This window comes from Sceloporus undulatus, chromosome 5 (assembly GCF_019175285.1).
Source record: "Sceloporus undulatus isolate JIND9_A2432 ecotype Alabama chromosome 5, SceUnd_v1.1, whole genome shotgun sequence".
Lineage (NCBI taxonomy): Eukaryota > Metazoa > Chordata > Lepidosauria > Squamata > Phrynosomatidae > Sceloporus > Sceloporus undulatus.
This window is the reverse complement of record NC_056526.1, coordinates 88479776-88503801: the sequence shown is the minus strand read 5'-3', so window position 1 is coordinate 88503801 and position 24026 is coordinate 88479776. Positions and strand designations below refer to the sequence as shown.

Here is a 24026-nt window from a genome sequence, read left to right as displayed (position 1 = left end):
ACATACTGGAGTTGTTTTTTGTTTTTAAAAAATTACTCTGGTGTCCAAATTGACCAGGAAAAGCCAAGAGAAATAAGAGGAAGAAGGAAGCCAGCAGAAGAGAATACAGGAAGTATTAATTTGATCTTCTCATTTAGGGGGAAATTAGATTGTTATATTCAGTAGAGAGCAAAGTGGAATATAAGAAACTCTGGCAAAGTGTTATCTTTAAGGACAAAAAAAAAAGATATTCTCCTATATTATTCTTATTTCTGTTCCTAGGAGGTATTATGCTTTGAATTTACAGCACTTGATAAGAGTAGGACAACACGAGAGACCAAAAAATAATGTTTAGGTCCTCTTAGCCCAATGTGGGCAGTACCACTACCATTCCTCAAAACTGGAAGTGACATTGCAGTTTGTTCCATTCACTTTTCCCCTTGATTTGAGGCTGCTTGTGAGTTGAGGGCCTCAAAATTGTGTGTAAGGACAAAACTACACCCCTGGGATCATTTCTGAGTCCCAAACAGAACCACCACCACCCGCCGCCTTTTCCCCCTCAAGGTTTGGGAGAATCACTGGGAAGCCGAGAAGACCAAGGATCGCAAAGAATCCCTGAAGGTTTCGTGGCACTTGTGGGCCCTATGATTTCCACACCAGGCCAAAAATCCAGTTGATAGTTAGAGTTGATTCATTGAATCAGTAGGATTAAAATGAATGTCAATTTACCATTCATTAATTGATTCAAAGGGTCTATTCTAGTTGGGATCAGCAAATGGATTAAGACCTAATGAAGTGACTGGCAATGACTATTCTGTTAAAATTGCCCTTCCTGGGGGGTAGAATGCAGGTAGCCTTACATATGTTAACCTGTTCCATTTCTTTAGTGGAGAGTAATATGCATACACATCTTCCCAGCTCATATGAAATAGTAGGTATAATCTTGGAATGAGATGTTTAACAATTATATTATTATTACCATGGCAAGTACCTTGCAGTCTGTCAGTCTGTCTTTTTTCTTTGTCTTAATCATTCTTCTGTAGTAGACACAGTTGTTGTTTCTGTGTGCTTTCAAGTTGTTTCCAACTTATGGTGACCCTATGGCGAATCTATAATGGGTTTTTCTTGGCAATATTTATTCAGAATGGGTTTCATGGCTCCTGTGGGGAATCTAATCCTGGCCTCCAGAGTCATAGTCCAACACTCAAACCACTACACCACACTGGCTCTCTAGTGTCTCTGAAATGTCCTAAGGCTCAAACCACTATGCCACATTACTTGGATACCAAAGGCAGCTGAAATTCTTGAGAATAAAAGAACAAGAAGAAAGGTCCTATACACACACACACACACCCTTTTTTGGTAGTGTGGTAATGTGTACCACTGTTCTAATGCATAACAAATTTGGGCCATTTCAATTTGGTTTCCTTATTTCTAGCCCCCCCCCCCCCCCCAGCTTTTTGGCGATGGTATTTTAACCCTTAACGGGGGGGGGGGGGAGCTCCAGATTCTTGTATTTATTCATTTATTGGATTTATAGTCTACCTTTCTCCTTAAAGGACTAACTAGGTGATTAACGGTAAAATTGAATATGAGATATACAAGTGTAGTCATAAGAACTGAGAATGTAATTCAAAATAAACCAAAATATATTATTATTATATTATTATTATATATCCACCTGCAGTAAAAAATATTAGTTACCAGAGGCTTTTTTGAGTAAAGATGTCTTCACTACACATTAAAGGGAGCAGTTGGGAATTTCAGAGCTTGAACATAACCCTTGAGAAACCTCATCTTTATGTATGCTTTCAAATAGGCATATAGAGGAGTGGCAGTCCTGTGCCATTCCTGTCTTGTTTGTTTGTTTTACAATTAAATAAACTCCTTGTGATTGAATCATAACACACAGCATGTTTCTAGACCAGGTAAATAAAAGTAGAAGTTTTGTGTTGAAAGAAGTGGGTATATAATGCCACCTTGTGGCACTAATTGATACAGGATACTGTAATATGTACCATTTTTTCCTTTCCCTTTTTTACTTTTTTTGGAGGCAGTATTAGTTTCGGATTATTTCATAGTGATTTTGTGAGTGAAAAACCATGATCTGTTATTTGCCTGCTTTTCTAGTAGTAGACCAGGGCCTCAGTTGTTCACTTTTTCTTCCTGTTGAGCACAGGGCAAGACACGCTGGGTTTTAATATGTAGTCATATTTGAGACATGAAGTTGGCTTATCCAAAGTCAGAGCATCATTCTTGCTAACTCAGTGCTTCTCCATTCTCAATAGCAGCAGCTCTCCAGGGTCAAATCAGAACTGAAATGTCATTGCCTGGTTGATGCCTCCAACATGGAATGTAATATTTTGAAGCAGGTCTTGAATCACACACACACACAGAGGAAAAAAAGATTAAGGGGAGACTTCTTAGTAATGGTTCATAACAGTCATAATTTCATTTAGCAAAATCTCTCATTGAATTCTTGCTGGCCAAAATGAGCAATGTTAAATTAACTTTATCTTATACAATTGAATAAGAGGAGACCCTGCATGTATTGTTATTTTGTTGTTGTTACTGATATTCCAATTTACTAGATTATTTTTCTGGGGGGAAGGAGTCATGCAAGATTAAACTATACAAAAGTTAAAACCAATAATAAAAATCCTGCAATATAAAATTATACTTCCTGCTAAGGCGGCTAAGAATAAACAACTGTAAGGATAATCAATTGGCCTAATGTCACTTAAAAGGCTGGGAAACATCTTAACCCAGCACTTGTAGACTTTATCCTGTTCGGGATACTCCTGGATCTTAAACCAGCTGCTGCAGTGTGAAATCTAGATGAATGATAGCTAGTGGAAGCAGTAGCCTCACCTCTTCAGAAAGCTCTGCTGGATGAAACTTGCTAACATCATGAATACTATTGCTGTCATAGAGCAGCTATCCAAATGATCATATTCACAGTGAGTTCTTTCTCATTTGGACTCTAGCTGTAGTCCGTGTTGTCTCATTGCTCCTCCATGTTCCAGGGAGAGGGTTGGGTACTGGCAGATGAAAGATCACTTCTTAGTGAGTTACCTGTTCTGGGAATCCACAAGAGCTTCAACCATATCGTCAAATATTCCTCTGTGTCTGGCTGTCTTTCAAGAATGTGCTGCTTTTGGGTCTCTGGGCACTAGATCTATCTGATTTTTAAAAAATACAAATTGTTATATAGGTTATAGATTGTCATCTTAGCATTATGACTGTTAAAAGCTTTCCCACATGTAGTGCATAATTCTTTCCTTCAGAAAAAACTACGAAGATCTCAGCATGCCCGTAAAGAAACAGAATTTTTACGGCTGAAGAGAACAAGGCTAGGCCTGGATGACTTTGAATCTCTGAAAGTTATTGGAAGGGGTGCATTTGGAGAGGTTTGTAATTTGATAAATATTTCTCTTTCAACTTATCTTGTTTTTGTCTCTATAACCATGCTCCTCAGTATTTTTATGGTGATGATGGATTGTTGTGGGTGGGTGGATATACTGCAATACATTCAGAAGCCTTCATTTTCAAAACCTTTTCCCTCAGATTTTCAAAACATCTATTTGAGATCATTTAAAAACCTTTGTTATATATTTAATCAGAGTCCATTCTTGTCCCTTTACCACTTGTTTCCTTAAGTCACCTTGGAGTCCACTTCTAATCTTCAAGAACAGAGAAGTAGTTTCCATTCTGCCTGCTCATCTGTCCTTCAGTTTTAGAAATTTTGTATCCCTGGATAGCTGGTGGAAAAGAGTTTGGGATCAATGGCTTATGGAGAAATTATCAGAAAATATGAAATATAACTCAAAACAACAAAATCAAAGACCCTTTCAGGAAAAATGGTCTCCCCTTATAGATTATATTAATACACATTTTATATCAGTTTCTCCTCCATCTAGCCACTGTTCTCTATGGTCACATTTATTTTAAATCATTTGAATTGTGTAAAACCTTAATAAGGAATACCTTATTAATTGTAATAAGGAAGGATTTTCAATGATTTGAAATTCTTTATACCATTGTCTTATGATTGTAAGATTTTGTATGATATATTTTGACTAAGTCTCATAATAATAATAATAATAATAATAATAATAATAATAATAATAATAATAATATTCTCTTGAAGAGCCAATCCGCTTGGTAATGCATTATTCAAGTACATTTCCATAATAGCTTTCTTTAAAAATATATCAATCCATAGGTACGCCTCGTTCAAAAAAAAGATACGGGTCATATTTATGCAATGAAGATACTCCGAAAAGCTGACATGCTGGAGAAAGAGCAGGTACATCTTTCTTTTTAGTATACCCTTAGGCACTTCAAAACCAATAATAATACATGTAGTGACATATATCTTGGTACCCATGCTGCTAAAAGGAGACCCATATTATTTAGAAAGGAGACAGCTGAAGGCCAGGGATGGCATGGGGGGAGGAGGAGGAAGAGGCACATGCCACTTCCTCCTCCTTCCCAATCCTCCCCAGCCTCAAGCTTGGGGACAACATGGGGGAGGAGGAGGAACAGTGTGTGCCTCTTTGTCCTCTTCTCCCCTCCCCACCCTGGGCCTTCAGCTGTGGGGGGGGGGGGGAGAAGTCCTGTTCAGGAAGTCCCGCCCCTGGTGCTGGGTAACGCTCGGTGCCAGAAGACCTTTTAGTTTGGGCACTCAGCCCCTAAAAAGTTTGGCGTGTTCCTGCAGCCTGTTGGTTGCCAGTAGGATACACTGTGTGTCATTGCATGTAGAGTTGATCACTAGAAGATTTTTTTTGAAGGAGAGAAAGAGGTGCTGAATTTTTCTTAAGTGCTTTTGAGAAACACTGTGAGTTTTTATTTGTGTGGTATTTCTGCAGTTTCCCCCCTTCTTCTGTGTTCTTGGGGAAAGAAGGTGTGCAAATCTTAAATAAGTCTTGTGAATAATTTAACAACATGTCTTTAGTTGGTTTCTGTATAAATATTGTCAGACTTAAGTTTATCCCTGGGCTGGGGGGGAAAACCTTTGACAATATCCTGGCCGCAGTCACAGTATAAACTGGGGTCGGCCAAGTGCATGACTACTACAGCTCCTAGCATCTTTCATAATTGATTACAATAATGTGTTGATGAACATTATAGGCCAACAGCCTGCTATAAAATTGCCAGTCTTCAATTCAGCATTGTAGATTAACATATAAACAACTTTGTCCTTCAAAATCTAAATAGTGTGATATGCAAACTATCCCTGGTGTCTTAGTGCAGCTCCTCTGGCAGGCGCTTGGAATAACTCCTGGAAATGGTAGAACCAATAACTTGAATACTGTCAAGCATCTGTTGGAAAGTTATATGATAAGATGCAACCAATGACCTTGTGGCTTTGTTTCATTAAATAGTAAGCAAATTCACATACTGTGGAACATTGATATAATGGCTGCATCTTGCTGCATAAAAACTTCCTCTTGTGAAGCAGAGTTAAACTTGCCAAATGAGGGAACGTGTCTGATATCACTGACAAGTATTTGCCCAGAAGAAAGTGTTCCCATATTTCTAGTCACCTTTGCCAGTGATCAGATTCAGAAATGTTGTCTCACTGTACTGAGCAATAGTGTCAAGATTCAAAATTGGTCTGCTGATCATTTATGTAGATAAGCAACTGTTAATATGAACATTTTGCTTTGAAATATTCCTACTATAGGTAGCTCATATACGAGCAGAAAGAGATATCCTGGTTGAAGCAGATGGTGCCTGGGTGGTGAAAATGTTTTATAGTTTTCAGGACAAACGTAATCTTTACCTGATCATGGAATTTCTACCAGGAGGTAAACAAAGAGTTGATAATGGGTGGTGGAAACCAGAATCATTCTGCTGGGCACAGAGTTTGACTGATGAAACAGTGCTGAATGGGGGAGTGGGGGCTTCATGTAATCCATTCCCAGTCTCTTAAGCATAATTCATTTGAAATGACCATGGGTCAGTGACATAGCAAGACAAAAACAAATCAACTGTTAAAATGATTTCTGAAAGACACAAAAAGTGGGTGCTAGAGAAAATAAATATATTAATAGAAAGGACAGCATAAAGTAAGTTTTATGGGGTGGGGCTCTGTGTGCCTAATGAATGAGTGCTATTAATCTATTTGATTAATAGTTGACACAACTGTGTTTCATTGATACTAAGTGGAACAAGTCATTTTACCATTTTGATTATCAAGACCAACTGAAGTATAAAATGTTTCAATACATTTTTTTCTTCATTCAGGTGATATGATGACTTTACTAATGAAGAAGGACACCTTGTCGGAGGAAGAAACACAGTTCTATATATCTGAAACAGTGCTGGCCATTGATGCCATTCATCAGCTAGGATTTATTCACAGAGATATTAAGCCGGATAACCTACTACTGGATGCAAAGGTATATAATGTTTTTACATGTCCTATATTTTGTGGTTTCTTTCTGATTTTAGATATTTGTAGCATTTAAAGGCTGGTGAGATTGGATGGGGCAGCTTAGAAAGCCACCCATACATTTTTGCCAAAACAGAGGGTATTGGAAGGAGAAAAAAGCACTAGGAAGAACAAGTTCTTTTCACCCTTAGTAATCAGAATTAATTTTAAATTTTGTTATGCAGAAATTAATCACAGAATCTTGGTGTTGGAAGGGACCACAAGGGCCAGCCCCCTGCCATGCAGGAATATACAGTTAAAACAGTCCTGAAAGATGCCAATCCAACCTCTGCTTAAAGTCCTCCAGAGATGGAGAGTGAGAAAAAACAACCAAAATCAGCAACTTTTAAAACTTTGCACCAACTGAAAACTAGTAAACCTTATTTTTGCAAGCATTATTTTTAGTTAGGAAGTTATATGTGTATTTAAATGGTTTTATGAGCATTGACTACAAATTATGCAAGTATAACAAGTTACTATGTTTTTATGGTACTTTACCTGTGTACATCTGCAGATATTTTATCTATGTTTCTTAATTTTTCAATTTGACTAAAGGTGAGTGGAACAGTAGAACTGAAAGGGCAAGAGTTTGAGCCACAAAAAGCATTCATAATATGTTTACTGTGCATACCTGACCATATATTGGTTATTGATCATATACATGCTCAGGTGTGCATATACCCCTTACCATGTATTCTCTAACAACTGGATCTCAAAGGTTGACACAGGCAGAATTGTGCTCTGTATTTTCATAATGTACAACAAATATGGAAGGCATACCATTTTTAATTCCTGTCTTATTGGAGTATAGTTTGCTTACACTTAATGTCTATTTTATGAATGTTAGTATTACTTTTCTTTAACTCAGAAGGATTTACCAATATGGCTGAGAAGTCAATGTGGCATTTTTCTCAACACTGTTCCAGCATCATGACCACTGTCAGTTCATGACACCAGTGCAACCAAATACACTTTCTTAAACTGCTTATAGGTCTGAAACACAGTCCTCAACAGAAGATATTTTGGATCTTAACTGTCCTGTCACAGGTAACTAAAGGCGTATATCATTTTAGGAGTATTTGCCAGTAGTGTTCATAGCACTACTACAGTTAGCATTGACCATAATAGCCTTAAAGGCTGCTATATATTTCCTGATGGAAGGCTTTAGATGAGCAGGTTCAAGACAGAACTGGGCAACCATGGTCCTCCAGATCTTTTTGATTGACAACTGTCAAGCCAGCATAGCCAGTGGTAAAGGATTTTAGGAGATGCAGTTCAAAAACATTTGGAAGGTCACAATTTCCCATTTGTGGCTTAAGAATTTACTGTTTTAAACAATTATAGAAGAGCTCAGGAAGCATATTACTTAAAATATATGGCTTCATTATAAAATATATATGTTGCAGGTGCCACAGTAATTGCTAAAAGGACAGGCAATCCCACGCATGTTTACCCTGAAGTAAATTCATCTGAGTTAAAGAAAAGTGATATTAACACTCATACATTAAAATCATAATTAAAATACATACTGATTAATGAAAGTTGCTCTGGGTTTTGTGTTTAAAGCAGGTTGGGGTAGAGAATTTGCTGGAATAGCAGTTGCTACAACACCAAGACTGAAGTTAGAAGAGTAAAATCATTAGTTTCCACAGTCTTTGGATCCCACCCCATTTTGAAGGCACTTATAGATAGCATCCTCTTTCTTAATGCTCTATGTCTCAAGCAGTAAAATAATTTCTTCCAATGGACATTTAATGTTGGCTCATTTACTGTGGTTGGAAATTAGTCTTTTGAATGAAAACCATGCTTTTTTCTGTGTGACATATTTTGTATTATCTTTTATCTCTTCTTTTGAATTGGGCAATTTCAGTATAAACATGCATTTCACATCTGGTAAGAATTTCAACTAGTTAAGCCCAAGTAATGTTTTCTTTCTGTAGGGCCATGTAAAACTCTCTGATTTTGGACTATGCACAGGTTTAAAGAAAGCCCACCGAACTGAATTCTACAGAAATCTTACACACAATCCACCAAGTGACTTCTGTAAGTATAGCATGTTCTTTCTTACAGCTTTAGGTTACTCTATTCTTCCATAGAAGCCTTGGTTATTATCCTTCTACAGGTTAGGACTTCTTATGTTATGTTATGACTTACAGCAACACTGAACCTATCATGGGATTTTCATGGCATGTTTCTTCAGAAGCGGTTTGCCTTTGTTATCCATGGGTTTCCTTGACTTAGTGGGGATTTGAACCCTAGTCTCCCAATGTCATATTCCAACACTCAAGCCACTATATCATGCTGGCTCTACAGGTTAGGAATATAAACATGATTAACATGTTAGAACTTTTCAGAAGAAACCAAAGTCAGTGCAGAATCTCTAGAAAAAGAGTTTCAGTCCAGTTCTTCCCTTTTGATCTAGGACTTGGCACAATATTCTGACATCAGCATCATGGGCACCCAAAGGTGTTTGTTTTGCCATTGCATGTATTTAAACTCATGTTTAAGTCATACTTCTCAGGTGTGGCTGGATTTCTTTAAAAAAACTTGTGTATGTTGCTTCAGCAGCAGTGACCTCTACATAACTAGATGAAATTGACTACTACTGCAAACCATAACATGTGCTTTCATGGAAAGTATAGCCACAGCTGAAGAAAATGATCTGATGTGGGTTGACTGTAGTAGTTTTTCAGTCTTTCTCCCTCTCTCTAAGCATGTATCATGGTGAACCAATTAGACCCCCATATTTTGCCTGCCCAGCTAACTGTCCCAGAGATTCGATGATAAAATTATGATAACTTTGCTTATTCCACCCTGAAAAAAATAAAATTCTGAACTGAACTCATATGAGTTAGGCCTGGTTTGCATGTGGCAGAAGGATGATAGGTGGTAGAGTAGATTAGAGTTGGAGAACCTTTGTTCTTCCAGATTGAACATCAATTTCCAGAAGCTCTTTCCAACTTGGCCAACGAGGACTGAGAATTATAGTCCAGAACATCTAGAGGGGATAATCAAAGATTTCTCACTCCTGAAATAGACGCCTGGAACGTGGCTTTGGTGGGGCTTCTGGACTCTTAGGACGCATGCATCATTGAAACACCATACCTCCACTGTGACTCGAAGCAGCTTTATTTTGGCTGTCTATAACAGGCCAATATCATTTAAAATTACAGATGGGAGATCTCAGTTCTGAATATTCAATTTCATATTGTTCATAAATACTCTTAAAAGTTAAAAATGGCCATAGGTTCATCCTTGGTCTACCCATTCGTCTTTCCATTATATGCTGATTTCCTGTTTTCAGAGAGGTTTTCTTAAAACTTGGAGTAACATTAAAATGACATCCTTGACTACTGATGTATTGCCACTTCATTTTGCTGCATATGTAGATGAGGCCAAGATTTACAGCAAATAAAATTGGATTTATTATTGTTCGTATAAATATATTTTCTCATTTATTTATTTTTATAGGACTTTAGCATGCAAATGTTTTGGCATTAATTATGTTTTGGAACCAATCATTCCCAGTGCTAAGAGGTTTGCTTTGCTCTGGGTCCTTAGATTTTTAAAATCCAGTTTTTTATGTGGATCTACTTCAGAATAATCATAATGACAGGTTGTTCTAGTAGCATGTTTAAAGAAGTGCCATGAAAGAGTAGGAGGTGGATGTTTGGGTTGTTTTTCATGTCCTCATTGTAGAGTTTGCATAGAAGTAACCACAGAATTCCTTGTTCTCTAAACGTTAAAGCTTGTTTACATATTACCTGTGCAATTTGAGACTAAACCATGCCAAAACAGCTCCCTTCCTATAGATGTAACATTAAAATCAAGTCATTGCTGAGTGTTTTTTGTGCTCTTAACACTGAAGGCATTAATTTGCTTTCTGAATCAGCATTTCAGAATATGAACTCCAAGAGAAAAGCAGAAACATGGAAAAAGAATAGGCGTCAGCTGGTAAGTACTTTTTTGTGAATTCTTCTAACTTTCTTGAGTTATTTCTGTAGGTCTACAGAATAAGTATTTTTTGAATGCTTCTTATATATGTACTTTCTACCTTTTCATGTCTTAGGCGGGATACAGACCCCCCAAAAGGGCTGTCTGACGGCACCTCCTTTTCCGCCGGTGGGAAGCCACAGCGGATAAACTACGGGGTTTCTCGCCAGCAAAAAAGAACCCGCAAAAAGCGGGTTCTTTTTCTGGTGCACTCGTGACGTCACAAGTGTGCCACGACATGGGCGCTAAGCATCCATCACGTCAAAATGTGTGCCTATGTAGACAGGACGCCACCATTTTGACACCGCCAGTACGTACTAGGGTTAGGGAAGTGTCTGCATGGTGTGCGCTCCCTAACCCTACTACCACCATCACCACGCCACATTTTGTCTGCCTGTACCGGGCCTTAGTCAATGAATAAAGGGTGCAGTTGGATGTCAGGTAAAAAAATTATCTGCCAGTTTGCCACCAGTTATAAAGTTTGTTGAAGTACTCAGCTGTTTGCCAAATACCTCTGAGAGTTCAAAAATACTGTGCAAACATTCAGTTTCAGGGCTCTTCTTTAGGCAAATATGGTAGACAAAATGTTGCAGGGGTGAGGGCAAACCATGGAGTTTTCATTTAGCTACTGTCTTGAAGCGGCTGCAGATAAGGCTCTACCAGGTACTGGGTTGGCTTTGGGTTGCACTTCGGATTCTCCTAAGAAATGATGCTCTAGGAAGAAGCAACAGATAAACAAAATGTTGATATGCAGTACTTGGAAATATAAAAACCTATGTGGGTAAGCTGAGTTTGATAGAGGTTTGTTTATAGGGATTTTGTGATACGTTAGATGTTAAATTTGCTTTGGTTTTTTTTAATTCTTCTGGTTATGAATTGGTTTGATGTATGTTGATTATGTCAGTGTGTTAAGTTGATATGTGTTTAATTGAAATAAAGATTCATACACACACACACACACACACCAAGCTGTTCCTTTATCGCTGTTCAAATCACTTTATTTTTAGGCTTATTCTACTGTTGGGACCCCAGATTATATTGCACCAGAAGTTTTTATGCAAACAGGTTACAACAAGTTATGTGACTGGTGGTCATTGGGGGTGATTATGTATGAAATGCTTATAGGTAAGTTGCATAGTCGATTTATTCATTCCTAGGTTTGAGTCACTCAGTTCAGTACTCCCCAATTTTTGGCTCCCAAAATTCAATCAGCTTGTTGAGCATCTTCAATTGGATGGAGCCTTGCTTCCTGAGGTTTTCCTTCCCTTTCCTTTTGTTTTCTTGAGTTCCTTTCTGAAAACTTCTGCATCTCCCAAACATGCAGATGCCTCCCTCTTTTGCATGTGTTGAGAGAGTAGATCAAAGATATCACTTTGATGAAATAGCTAGCTAGTATATATATTATGTATGAATAGAAAGTGTATCTGGATCCAGGGCAAAGATCTCCAGAGATGTCTTACTCCTGATTATTACATAATATCAATAGATTTTGCCTTTAGTTAGGCTGCTGGCTAAAAAAAAAGCTTGCATAGAAAGCAAGAATGGATTTTTTATGTGAGGACTGTGAGTTCAGTACTGGTTTGTTGTTGTTGTGAGCCTTCAAGTTTTTTCCTGACTCATGGTGACCCTAAGGTGAACCTATCATGGGTTTTTCTTGGAACAATTTGTTCAGGGGATGTTGCCGTCCCCTGAGGCTGAGATAATATGACTTGTCCATGACCACCCAGTGAGCTTCATGGCCATGTGGGGAACTGAACTCTGGTCTCCAAACTCATAGTACAACACTCAAACTGCTACTGAAAACAAATTTCTAGGCTAAGATCCTCTCTGGAGTGCCATATTGTTTCATTCTGTGTTTGACTACCCCCTTTCAATGCCAATATTTTGTGCATGGCTCCAGTTGGTAAATTTCAGGGTTCAGTGGGAGGGGGAACCTTTTGCTTGACATCTGCCCATCTTTGGTATTTATGATTCTTAGAAGCATTTTTAATTTTAATTTTGAAGAAAATACCTTCATTTTTTTGTTGTTGAGAATGTTGGTGAGAGAGCCAAGGAAGGAATTAGAGAATTAATATTAGCTTTTGTGCCAAGTTTATACCCTCTTCTGTAAGTCTAAGCTTGATGTCCAAATAGCTCTTACATTTTTATTTTTTAAAAAATATTCCTACAGGCTATCCCCCTTTCTGCTCTGAAACACCGCAAGAAACATATAGGAAAGTTATGAATTGGAAAGAGACACTGGTATTTCCACCTGAGGTGCCCATTTCAGAAAAAGCCAAGGACTTGATTCTAAAGTGAGTAGATGCTTCTGAATACTGAAAATGCTTTTTCTACTACCCTTTTCTTCATGTGGAGGAAACGTGGATGCTTGTTTGCATTGTCTGCCTAGAGGTTTACAATCTAGAACAGAAGTTCTCAGACTTTGATCCTTTGTACCTCAACTCCCAGAAGCATCTGTCAGCATGGCCAGTTAAGTAAGATTCTGGGAGCTAAAGTCTAAAACATCTGGAGGTCTGAATGTTGAAAAGCACTGGTGTGAAAACCTCCATCCCAAGCTATCCAATGGGAGATGAGCAATTATTATTTTTTCCAGCATCCTCAAGAACCAGCACCATATTTGTGCCCATTAGCTGCCATTGTTTCTTTCTTTCTTGGAAACCCACTGGCATTAGCAGTTGATTACTCATGTACTGGTGTCAGTCCAGAGGAGGAGGAGAAAGCAACCAAGTAATCTTGGGCATGAGTGCCAAGTTACAAAGTAGTTACAATTATAAGATTTCAGTTATTTATTTATTTGTTAAAATATTTACATCCTGTCCTATATCAGGAGATCTCAGGGCAGCATACAATAGCTGTTGAAGAAGAGGAAAAACTAAACTGAGCTGCTTTCTCTGTAGAATTCGTGGAATCTCATCTATTTCCTGTAGCTAGATCATTCCCTGTCATTCTCACTGCAGGCAGGTGAGGGGAATTGTTTGCCCCCATTTTCCTCATTTTGTGAGCTTTGTAAGGACATTCAGTTGCCCATTGATGTGTAAGTCCAACAAAAATACCCAGACATCACTGGTATGTGATACTGAAGAGTTTCAATGGTAGGAGTGGGCAACCTGATGGCCTCCATATGTTTTCTGTTCCACTTACAGTCTCAGTTGCAGCCAATATGACTAAAAGCCAGGAAACGGAGAGTTGTGGTTCAAAACACTTGGAAATTTGCTGTTCATATTTTTTGAGAATAAATACATTTTTGGAACCTGTTTTGAAATTCATGTTTTGCACAAGATAACTGTATGAACCTGTTAATTATATTCAGAAAAATACTGGCTAACTTTGGTCTGATTCAGCTTGGACAGCCTGGACAAAATGGTCTTCTGTAAGACAGGAGATGTGATGCCTCAGGTGATTAAGACACCGACTCTGTTGATTGCAAGATTGGCAGGTTGGCAATTTGAGGCCCGGGTACCACATGTCAGAGTGAGCTCCTGTCATTAGTCCCAGCTTCTGCTGGCCTAGCAGTTTGAAAGCATGCAAAATGCAAGTAGATAAATAAGTACCACCCCAGTGGGAAGATAAACAGCATTTTGTGCAACCATGCTGGCCACATGATCACAGAGTAGTCTCTGACAGCACTGGCTCTTTGGCTTAGTAACGTAGATGAGCACCACCCCCTGTGGTCAGACATGACTTGACAACCTTGTCAATATTTCCCCACTTAGAAAATATGTTTCTTCTCACCTTCAACACCCACTAAAATGCATACAGTTTCATAATGATAAAAGGCTGTGTTATGAAAACAACACTATGCCCAAGTTTGATGATTAAATACAAGTGCCATGTTGAATTTTGATGTGTTTTGAAAACTGTAGATGTCAGGATGGGCTAAAAAACTTATCCAAAGGCGTTCACCCATTTTTCACATTTTTGTGTTGGTTAATGCTGTTTGTAGCCTGGGCTGTCACTACTTATGTTCCCCTGCATGCATACTTGACTTACAGAGGATTTCCCTACCATTTCCCTGTGCACTGCAGTCTCTTATTCACTAGTGGCTGATGATAGTAGGTGAGGTTTGCCAAAAAAAAAGAAAGAAAGAAAAGTGTGTTGTGCACTCCTCCTTTCACCTGTCATTTCATGTGCATCCTCCCCTTGGGGTGGTGATGGTGAAGGCAAGACTTAAGAGCCCCACCCTTCTGGAGCAACATACTGTCAAGTGTTTCCACCCCTCTTTTATCTAGCTGCTAGCAGAAAATTGCTTTAGTTTATTGGTGTATTAAATACTCAGTCACAAAGGTTTCTGTCCTGTCAGACACTTGGATTACTCGTCTGAACTTGCTATAGGGTAGGATACAAGAGTATCTGGCATATAAAAGATATTACTGGAAATTTACAGTGTGTTAGTAGTCTGTATTTTGAGATTATAAAAACTGAGTTTATTTTTGTTTTGTACAAAGCATTTCATGCCTGCAGGTTGCTAAAACCAGACACCCCTTATAACTCATTTGTTAATGTTTAGAAAGGGTATATAAGGTACAGTGAAGTCCCCAGGCATGGATAGAAACCCATCACATCGCTGCTGCCTTAAGATAAAGTTGGATCAATGCCCTTCTAGCTCAGTATTGTCTTGAACTAGTTGGCTGCACAGCCATCCGATAGAATTTTTTAACTGAAGGTTCTGGACCTGGGATTAGGCATTTGGCCATAGCAGGAATGAGGGAAGTGCTGCATGCACACCCAAGGCCTCCCAACACTCCCCTCAGAACAGAAATGAATAAAATTGGCTCCAAATGTCTCCAGTTTCTTCACATTCTGACCTCAACTCATGAGAGGCACTTTTCTAGTTGTCTTTATGTTTTCGAAAAAGGTTTTGCCTGGGCCTGAAATACAGGGAGGCCCCATGGAGGTCCTTTTGGGTCCACTTTTAAAAATGTGGCAAGTGACTATCCAGCACCCACCCCCGACAGTTACCCATCTATGAACTATGATTACTCAATTGTATTTCTTCTGCTAGTCCTTTTTGTATTTTTTTGTTTAAGTGGATTCATAAGGCCTTGACCTTTATGGCTGCATGGTTGAAGTTCAGAAAGCATGGTAGAGTCTTGCAAGCTGTCTATGTTTTCCCAGTTTCCTAACAACTTGTAAGAACAGATATTTAATAATAATAATAATAATAATTTGTTTTATTTATATACCGCTATTATATACCGCTATATAAAAAAATGCCAGGCATGGATAAGAACCAATCACCTGATGAGGGTGGTGATCTCCAATGGCAGGAAGACCTGTGGATTCCAGACTGTGTATCGTATTCATTTTTGAAAAGCATCATTGTATTCTTGAAACACTGGCTTATCATTGTTGACCACTCTTTAATCTTCTCTTTCTTTCAGATTCTGCACTGATGCAGAAAACAGAGTTGGTAGCAATGGAGTAGAGGAAATCAAATCTCACCCGTTCTTTGAAGGCGTTGATTGGGGACATATCAGGTAAAGGTGGTGAAAGATATAGCCACAGCAGAAAGAAAGTGGATATCACTTTGTTCAATCTCAAAATTCTTAATAGATAGCTTTATCTTTGATGTTGGAGTAGCAAGAGAACCAGTTCTTTCTACGTGCGAATATATAAACATGTACACACATCTTTTAAAAACTCATGTTAAGTCATAAATAGACCAAGAATAAATAGAGCCTTCTAGTAACTAAACTCCAAGTAGTATGGGGGAAACTGGAAAATTATTTTTTAAAAACAAGCTACTGTTTTCAGATGGTGAATAGAGAAAAACAGGATGTTAGTAACTATAAAACACAGTATGAAGAAAATGATCTCCATATTAGTAGGGAAACAACATATTTAAAGCAATCAAGTGCCTTAAAGATAATAAGCTTTGGCCCAGTACAGACCGCCCAAAAAGGGCGGTCTGCCAGTGCCTAGTTTTGCTCCACAGGGAAGCCACAACTTCCAGACCGCAAGACTTCCCCGCGGAGCAAAAAGAACCCCCCAAAAGTGGGGGGTTCTTGTGGCGCCATAATGATGCCGCAGTACAACAATGTCGCACTCGTGACGTCATTATGGCGCTGTGATGTGCGGACGCTAGGCATCCTTCGTGTCAAAATGGCGGCGCCCATCTGTACATGGCATCGCCATTTTGATGTACGGAAGACATGCTAGGGTTGTGGGGCGTCTAAAAGACTCCCCGAGGCAACCCCAGCACATCGCCAGGACGTGCTATGGTGCCGGTCTGTACCGGGACTTTGTTTGGCATAGGTATTCATGGACTGTAAACATGTCAAATTAATGTTTTTGGAGCAACAGACTTAACAACCTTTCCTCACCCTCAAGTGGTGTGTGTGTGTGTGTGTGTGTGTGTGTATTTGCCATTATATGTAAACAGAGGGTTGATACTGGTGAAAAACCCTTTTTGCTGATGGGTCCCTTGTGACTTCTTCCAGTGTTTCTTTTAACAAACTTCATTCAGTAAACACTAGCACTGATGGCTCCAGAGAGGTTGGACTGCTGCTTCTATCCAGAAAATGTTGTCATATGATGGGCTTACACTGAGAATTTTTCTCTGGGTGTGCCTTTAATCCTAGAAAGAAAAGATTTAAGGGAGTTGCATTACATTGTTTGTCTTTTAAAGAAGAGGTGAACATTATGAATTTCCAGTGTTTATTGATGGATGTGAGCCTAGCACATTTTGCTGGCATCCTGCTGATCAAGGTTAAAAAAGGATGTCTTCCTTCCCGTTTTCCTGTCCCTTTCTCTGTAAGCCTTGAAAGGACACGGGCAAAGAAACATGTTCTTTCTCATGTCTGATGTTGCTTTACAAGGATGTGACCTGGATGATGTGTGTTTTGTGCTGTCAAAACACACAAACTATGGTAAAAATAAATTTGGCAATTATAATGTCAGTGGCTTTCCACAGTTCTGCTTCAAGTTGCATGTAATGAGTGAGATTCATAACTGAGAACATCCTACAAAAGGGAATTACTTTGGTTTACAAATTTACAAACCAAAGTAATTTAATCTTGCAGTACTACTATTGTATTTATTTGAAAGCAAGATTAAATTATGCTGACTACTCTGACCTTTGTGTGTATGTTGTAGAGAGAGGCCGGCTGCAATCACTATAGAAATCAAAAGCATCGATGACACTTCTAATTTCGATGAATTCCCAGAATCTGATATTTTACAGCCAGGTGAGAATGTACTAAAGATGTCATGCTCATTAAGTTTGAGAGTAATGTTTTTCCCCCCAAGTTTGTTTTTAAAGATAATGTATCTGTTGTTATCTTGATGGCCACTTTCCATCTTATATTTTAGTCACCTACTTGTGTCTCTGCACTATTCGAGAAAGAATATAATGCATTCAGATCCCCTGACCATTGTACAGTGTGAATTTTGTATAACTCAGAGCAGTCTCTGCTGTAATGGTCTAAAGAATGTAAAACAAACCTTGGAAAAATTAGCTTTGCGGCCACCATGGTCACTGGCTGGGGATGTCTGAAAGACAATGTCATAATATGCTTTGACTTAGAATTGTCAGTGACTAGTTGTATGGCCCTTATTTCACAGACTGGCAAAGGGATTCTTATGCCATGACCTGAGAACATCCTACAAAGGGGAATTACTTTGGTTTGTAAATATGTAAACCAATTATTTTTTTAAAAAAGATAAGGGAGTAGGAGAGCAGCCTAGAAAAAAAACTGAGCTAACTGGATAAATGAAGCAGAAGTACTTAGCAAAAGAGAGAACATGCTCCAGAGGAAAGAAAAGGAAAACAACTGTGTGGGAGAGAACAACTAGAGAGGAAGCGTGAAGTTTTAATCCACCAGCCAGATATTTATTTTAGGAAGTGTCCTTAGCAAGAATTGGACTTATCTGGCATTGTGTAGGATGCTTCACCAAAGCAATAAAGTTCCAGTCTGGTATGCTTGTGAATCATGTAACAGAGAAAAGAATGAGGAAAACAAAACAGTTGGATAGAACAATATCCTAGATGGGATGCTGGAGAGTTGAGACTACTACCAGACTGCCTAGTGAAGCCATCATACTGTTGTACTTGGAACAGTCAAATCATATGGGAAGTGGAGTAGAAGAAATATGAGAATGGCTAAAAGAGAACTGTTTCTAGGCCCCCAGAGCAACATAGGAAAAGCCCTTAGATTTTGAGAGACAAATGGGATCAGGGAAGGTGGGATAATCATCTTAACATTTTGAGCAAGAGATGATGCAAGGAAAGATCTTGGTGTAGTAGACTGAAAAAATGGGAAGTTTTAACCCATAATCCAGGCTTCCGGATAAAATGTTTTGTCATGAGACTTAAGTTTTAAGAAAGAAGTCAGTTTTAAGGTAATTGCTTACAGAACAAGGCTTTTACTAGTAAGTTGTCTGTTTCTTGCTTCTTGATTTATCCTTTTAGAATTCAATTTTTATTTTATTTTAAGGGAATTGAGGTAGAGGTGCTATCCTTGAGAAGGCCAGGCTTGGTCTAGGGGTTTCTAGCTGAATAATGTGGACAGTTGATAAATAAAGAATTGTGGGAATATGGAGGGGGAAATAGTGTATTCAAAGCATTATGAAAGATTCCCGACTTTCTGTTAGAAGTCGCTGTTGCCTTGGAGATCCCAGGTAAAGTATGTTCTATTCTTTGTGATTTAAATGTCCATAATCCTTTGACATCTCACTAATTACTGAAGTTGAAATTTATCACCATATTTTGACATTAACTTGATGTTGCTTGGTGTTAGATGGCATTTTTATGTATTTTAATTTTTTTCCCCATTCCAGTGCCAAACACCACAGAACCTGACTACAAATCCAAAGACTGGGTTTTTCTTAACTATACCTATAAGAGGTTTGAAGGGCTCACTCAGCGTGGCTCCATCCCATCTTATATGAAAGCCGGGAAGTTGTGAAACTCAGCAGAAGTAAAACATAAATAAGAACTCAGGTAGCTGCTGCATCACCACAATGCGCTTGGCATAGATCATGATACACTGAAACTTTCACATGGACTGGTGCACATTGACTTCACCAAGAAATTAGGAAATTCTACCGGATTAGGATTTCTAAGACTACTACAAGAATTAGTTGGCAGTGCCAGCTGGCTTCTTCCTTTTCTTTTTTTTTTAATAGTGAATATTTTTGTTAACTTTATTATAACAAAGGTACTGGAATAAAAAAAGGAATGGATATCTTCTTTGTATCTACACTGCCTGTGTGTGTGTGTGTGTGTGCGCGCGTGTGTGTGCAAAGGTCAGTTACGGCTCTGTTTGTACTGTAATATGTCTAGTTTGCCCAGGGGTTGGAAAAAATTGAGTATGTAAGAGGCAATATCCATTTCTTAATAATATTGCCCCATGTGTGTTAGTCTGGGTAAGGTTTTAGACATAACAGTATGAAATCTGGAGGTCACTCTTTGTAATGTTGTTCCCTACCAATGAAGTGTGGTGACACAAAAGAAATCATGGAGCAACTTGGATATCCTGGTCCGCACTAGCTAATTTTTCAAGGTTATTTTTTGTGCTTAAAATGGCTTATGCTAGCTCAGGGCTCCTAGATATAACAGTAAAGAGAAGCTGTACATCAGGCTTCAGCTCAGTCCAGCTGGTGTAGAACAGGGACTTGTGACGCAGTGTACTTAGCATAATAAACCTCCTCTGAGAAGACTGTAATTCTTTTATTTTCTGGGGGAGGGATGGCACTGTTGTCAATTAAGAACATGCTTAAATTTTGGCTTTCAGCTGGACAGCAAGAAAAAAAGCTGGGACAATGATAAACGAAGTAGCATATTTTGGAAATCAATATATAACATATCTTTTGAGTGTTTCTTTTATTTCGTCCTCCTGAATTATTATTTTTCTGTGATGATTTCTTATGCCATTCCCTCCCCCCCTTCTGAGTACCAAAGATCCTGAGATGGCTTGATTGCTAATTTTATGCAGTTCTGTTTTCCAGAAATATATATGGTTCACGTCTTTTCAAGATGGGGTGTTGAGTAGGATAAAAGCCTTTACTCACAAGCTTTGAACCACATTGGATTAATCCTTCTGAAATGAACTCTTGGATGTGATTGCTAAATTACTGAGGTTAGGATTGGATATGATGAACCTGTACTTCTGAATATAGAATATATTTTAAAGAGAAATCTGAATGCCTCTACAACATTTTTTCATGCCCACCCTGCAAGGCTGGATAGTCCCTATTTTTTCTGTATTTTTTTTCTGGGCTTTCATTTCCCTAATTTTATATGGCCATGAATTAGAAGTGAACTGTAAAATTGGAAGTATTATGCAACATATCTTGCTGGTCATTGTACCATTTCAGAAGGTAAGCTGTAGGGAGCAGCAGCATCTTGGTTTAAAAGGGGATGGGAATACAAGGAAACTCTTGCATATAGTTGATTAGCATGTGGGACAGAAGACTGGAATCCCCCCTTGCATGCTAACTTTCTACTGGCAAGGTATCTTCATATGGGAATACCTTCAAGTGTACAAATGCCCACATCTAATTTCCTATCTGCCTTATGACATGGTAAAATCCCAAGAGAACTGGACAAAAATTAGGCAGGGCTTTATACATGGAGGAGATCTTAAACCAATCAGTATTGCTAGCATTCAGAATGGAATATTAGAACAGTTGCACTGCTAATTTTGTTTTGCTAAAGAGTTAAGTAACCTTTTAAAAAATTCTGTAGGTTGATTACTCAGTATCAGTCGTTGGATCCAAGATGAGAGATAAGATAATGGTATTAACTCAGGTTAAAATTGAGAGTGGATTGTAAAAGAATACACACCCTGGTTGGTCACAGTTTGATTTCAGATTCATAAGCTGGCTAGCATGTCCATAATTTAGGTTCCTGAACTTCATGTCACAGTCTTGATCAGCAACTAGTTTTACTGAGAAGCCATTTTGTGGAAGGGACAAGAGAGTGGACGCTGCTGTCATTTCAAATGAAAGTTCTGGTATAGCCACAATTCCTTTCATACACTTCTCCTCCTGCTTTTGAACTGGCAACAGATTGCAGGAAATTGGGCCTATACAGTATAGACCAAATCTGGCATACTTGGTTCTACTGGCTAATCTAATGGTTAAAGTCTCCCTCTTTGGTTTTTTACAAAACGAGCATTCACAACGCTGTAAAGCTCTGCAGCAATCTGAAGGGATGTAGAAAACCTTGTAATAGGCTTCTGGTTTTTGGTCTTTGATTTAATTTTTTTTCCTCCTTCACAGTTTTACACTTTTCCATCCCCATAAAAATAGGCAGTGCTTCAAAAATCCTCTGATTTTAAACAGTTTGTACCCTGACTTTATTTAATGTTGATTACATTTCAGAGTTCGCTTTAAAGAATGGAATGACAACTATTACAATTTTTTTTTTAAATAGACAAATTCAGTAGTTGTGGTTTGGGGAAAATTACAATAGAAAGCATTATAAAGATTTATATAAGGCTTTTTACAGCATATTAAATAAACATGGCATTGTTTTGTAAAGCTATATTTGTAAAGTATGTTAATGCTCAGAGAATGTCTTTTCTTTTGTGTTGTCAGATTTTAAAGGTTCCTGTTGTGTGTGTTCTTTCTATGTTTGTCAAAAAGCCCTCCCCTCCTGAAAACAGTCTCTTCAGTTAAACATTTTTTTAAAAATAATAATAGATCAATATATAACTGAAGTTCACAGTGACATAGGTTCTTAAAATTATAATTTGATTGATTCACTAATTGTTTAGCCTTTTGGTCAGTCCACATATAATAGAGTTTTATACTAAGAGATTTATACTCTTATGTTCCTGAGTATGTATCGTTCCCATCAGTGGGCATAACTATAATGTGCAATGGCTTATTCTTCTCTACTGAATAGTTTGGATGAAATTGCCTGGATCTTTTAATGTGAAATTGCCACAGCAATACTGTTCTCTTGAAAAGAAATTCTTCAAATTTATGGTGGTGCAAATGTTTGAAACTGCTTTTCCAAAAGTGCCTTCTTATAAGAGCTTTAGAATGCCAGTTCAAGGATTACATGACTGTCTACTGTCTTACCTAGAAATACACAAAAACATAACTTCCTGATTGTAGAAAAGGAGTTAAATTACAACCATACATGTATGTTTTGTGTACCCAGTGCGCTTTTTCATGGAAGAGCCTTTGAAAGCATACTCTTTCATTGCTTCTGGCAGTAACACTACTTAGCCTTTTTAAAATTGTACAGTACTTCTGAAAGGTAAGTTCTAACTTGGTCATAGGTTGGTAATACTTGGCACCTGAAGCACACCTTTACCATGTCACCTTCCAATTAAAGACTGAAGAAGGAGTTCCTTCTCTGCCCAAATAGCATTCATTTTTGCTCAATATCCCACCTCCCAGACTGTTCGGTGTAATGCAGTGAAAATTCTACTCTGTCTAAACTACATTTTGTTGTCTGAAACTAGGTAACGCCCATGATTATTACTAGAGATGAATATGAAGCAGTTATGGTCAGTCCAATATGAAATGGTATAGCTTTTGTTGAACTTTTCAACTGAAGGTGTGACAATAAATTCAGGTGCTCCTGAGGACCTGTTTAAGAACATAGCTGAGCCAGAATGGACAGCAGTAGGAAAGAGGGAAGAATTCTTCAACCAACAGTCAAATGGTATAGTTAGAAGCTGGGTACATCAAGCTCATTCACGTCATATAGTAATTCTATAGGATTCTACTTGAACTGATATTGTAGTGGTGTCCGCTTGCCTACAACAAGCAAAATAAACAGCAGCTGCTCCAGAATCTCGTATTAGCATTCGTGAACGACAGAAAAGGGAAGAGCAGATAATCCTGTCTCACCAGTTACGCTCGGTGTGTTTCATATATATATATATATCTACAAGTTTGGTGAGTAAAAGAAAAGCAGATGCTTGTGAAAGAAACAGTCATTCCTGGATAACCTTTGGGAAAAGCCTTCAAGTGGTCCCTTAAGTTTCAGAATATTTCTCTTAAGTCTTACCTGAACGAGTTGTTCCATTTCATGTGTGCATATTGTTAGTTTCTCCCTTTTTATAAGACCCTATCCCTATTTTTTCCCATGTTATTTGTGCCTCAGTTGCCATTGTTTCTGTTAAAAAAGTAATGGCCAGGAACACACCTACTACTTTAACTGAAGAATATTGATAGTTGTAAATTGCATTTAATGTTGCTTCCTAATCAAAGGATTAGCTCAGTTTGGGGGTTAATCATTTTGCGTAGCAGCTAACAGAACCTCCACCCCAGGCCCACAATATCTTTAGGGAAAGTTTTATAATAAAAAACCAGCTTATTATCCTGGGCAGATTTTATGCCATTATCAGGTTTCTGATCAAGGAGATCCTGTTAAACTGAATAAAAACATTGAGGGTTGTATGAGTCCAATTGGGGCCCAATCTGCTATGATACTTATTTTATTAAAATATTTATAGCTCACTTTTCAACTTTTATCAGGACTCCAGCATAGTTCACAACACATTTCCCCCAGTATATTAAAAGCAATAAACAAATTGTTCGGGTTAATTAACGTAATAAAAATGCAGTCAACTCCTTTTATCTATGGATTTGATCATGGCTTTAAAAATTATTTTTTAAAAGAATAAAATCCAAAAAGCAAACCTTGATTTTA

The 24026-nt window shown here is 38.2% G+C and overlaps 1 protein-coding gene across 3 annotated transcripts in view; it reads left to right on the top strand.

The window, feature by feature from the left end:
- Window positions 1-19594, top strand: part of STK38L (serine/threonine kinase 38 like) — a 55334-nt gene extending 35740 nt beyond the window's left edge. For 2 of the 3 annotated variants that reach the window (XM_042469116.1, XM_042469115.1), the window contains exons 4-14: window positions 3267-3389; window positions 4205-4288; window positions 5669-5792; window positions 6232-6386; window positions 8359-8461; window positions 10311-10372; window positions 11419-11536; window positions 12582-12705; window positions 15793-15888; window positions 17507-17598; window positions 19190-19594. In XM_042469116.1, the coding sequence (XP_042325050.1) occupies window positions 3267-3389; window positions 4205-4288; window positions 5669-5792; window positions 6232-6386; window positions 8359-8461; window positions 10311-10372; window positions 11419-11536; window positions 12582-12705; window positions 15793-15888; window positions 17507-17598; window positions 19190-19317 (1209 nt within the window). In that variant the 3' untranslated portion in view covers window positions 19318-19594. The remainder of the gene's footprint in view (window positions 1-3266; window positions 3390-4204; window positions 4289-5668; window positions 5793-6231; window positions 6387-8358; window positions 8462-10310; window positions 10373-11418; window positions 11537-12581; window positions 12706-15792; window positions 15889-17506; window positions 17599-19189) is intronic. The other variant, XM_042469117.1, reaches the window with a different exon arrangement.
- The last annotated feature ends 4432 nt before the right edge of the window (window positions 19595-24026 follow it).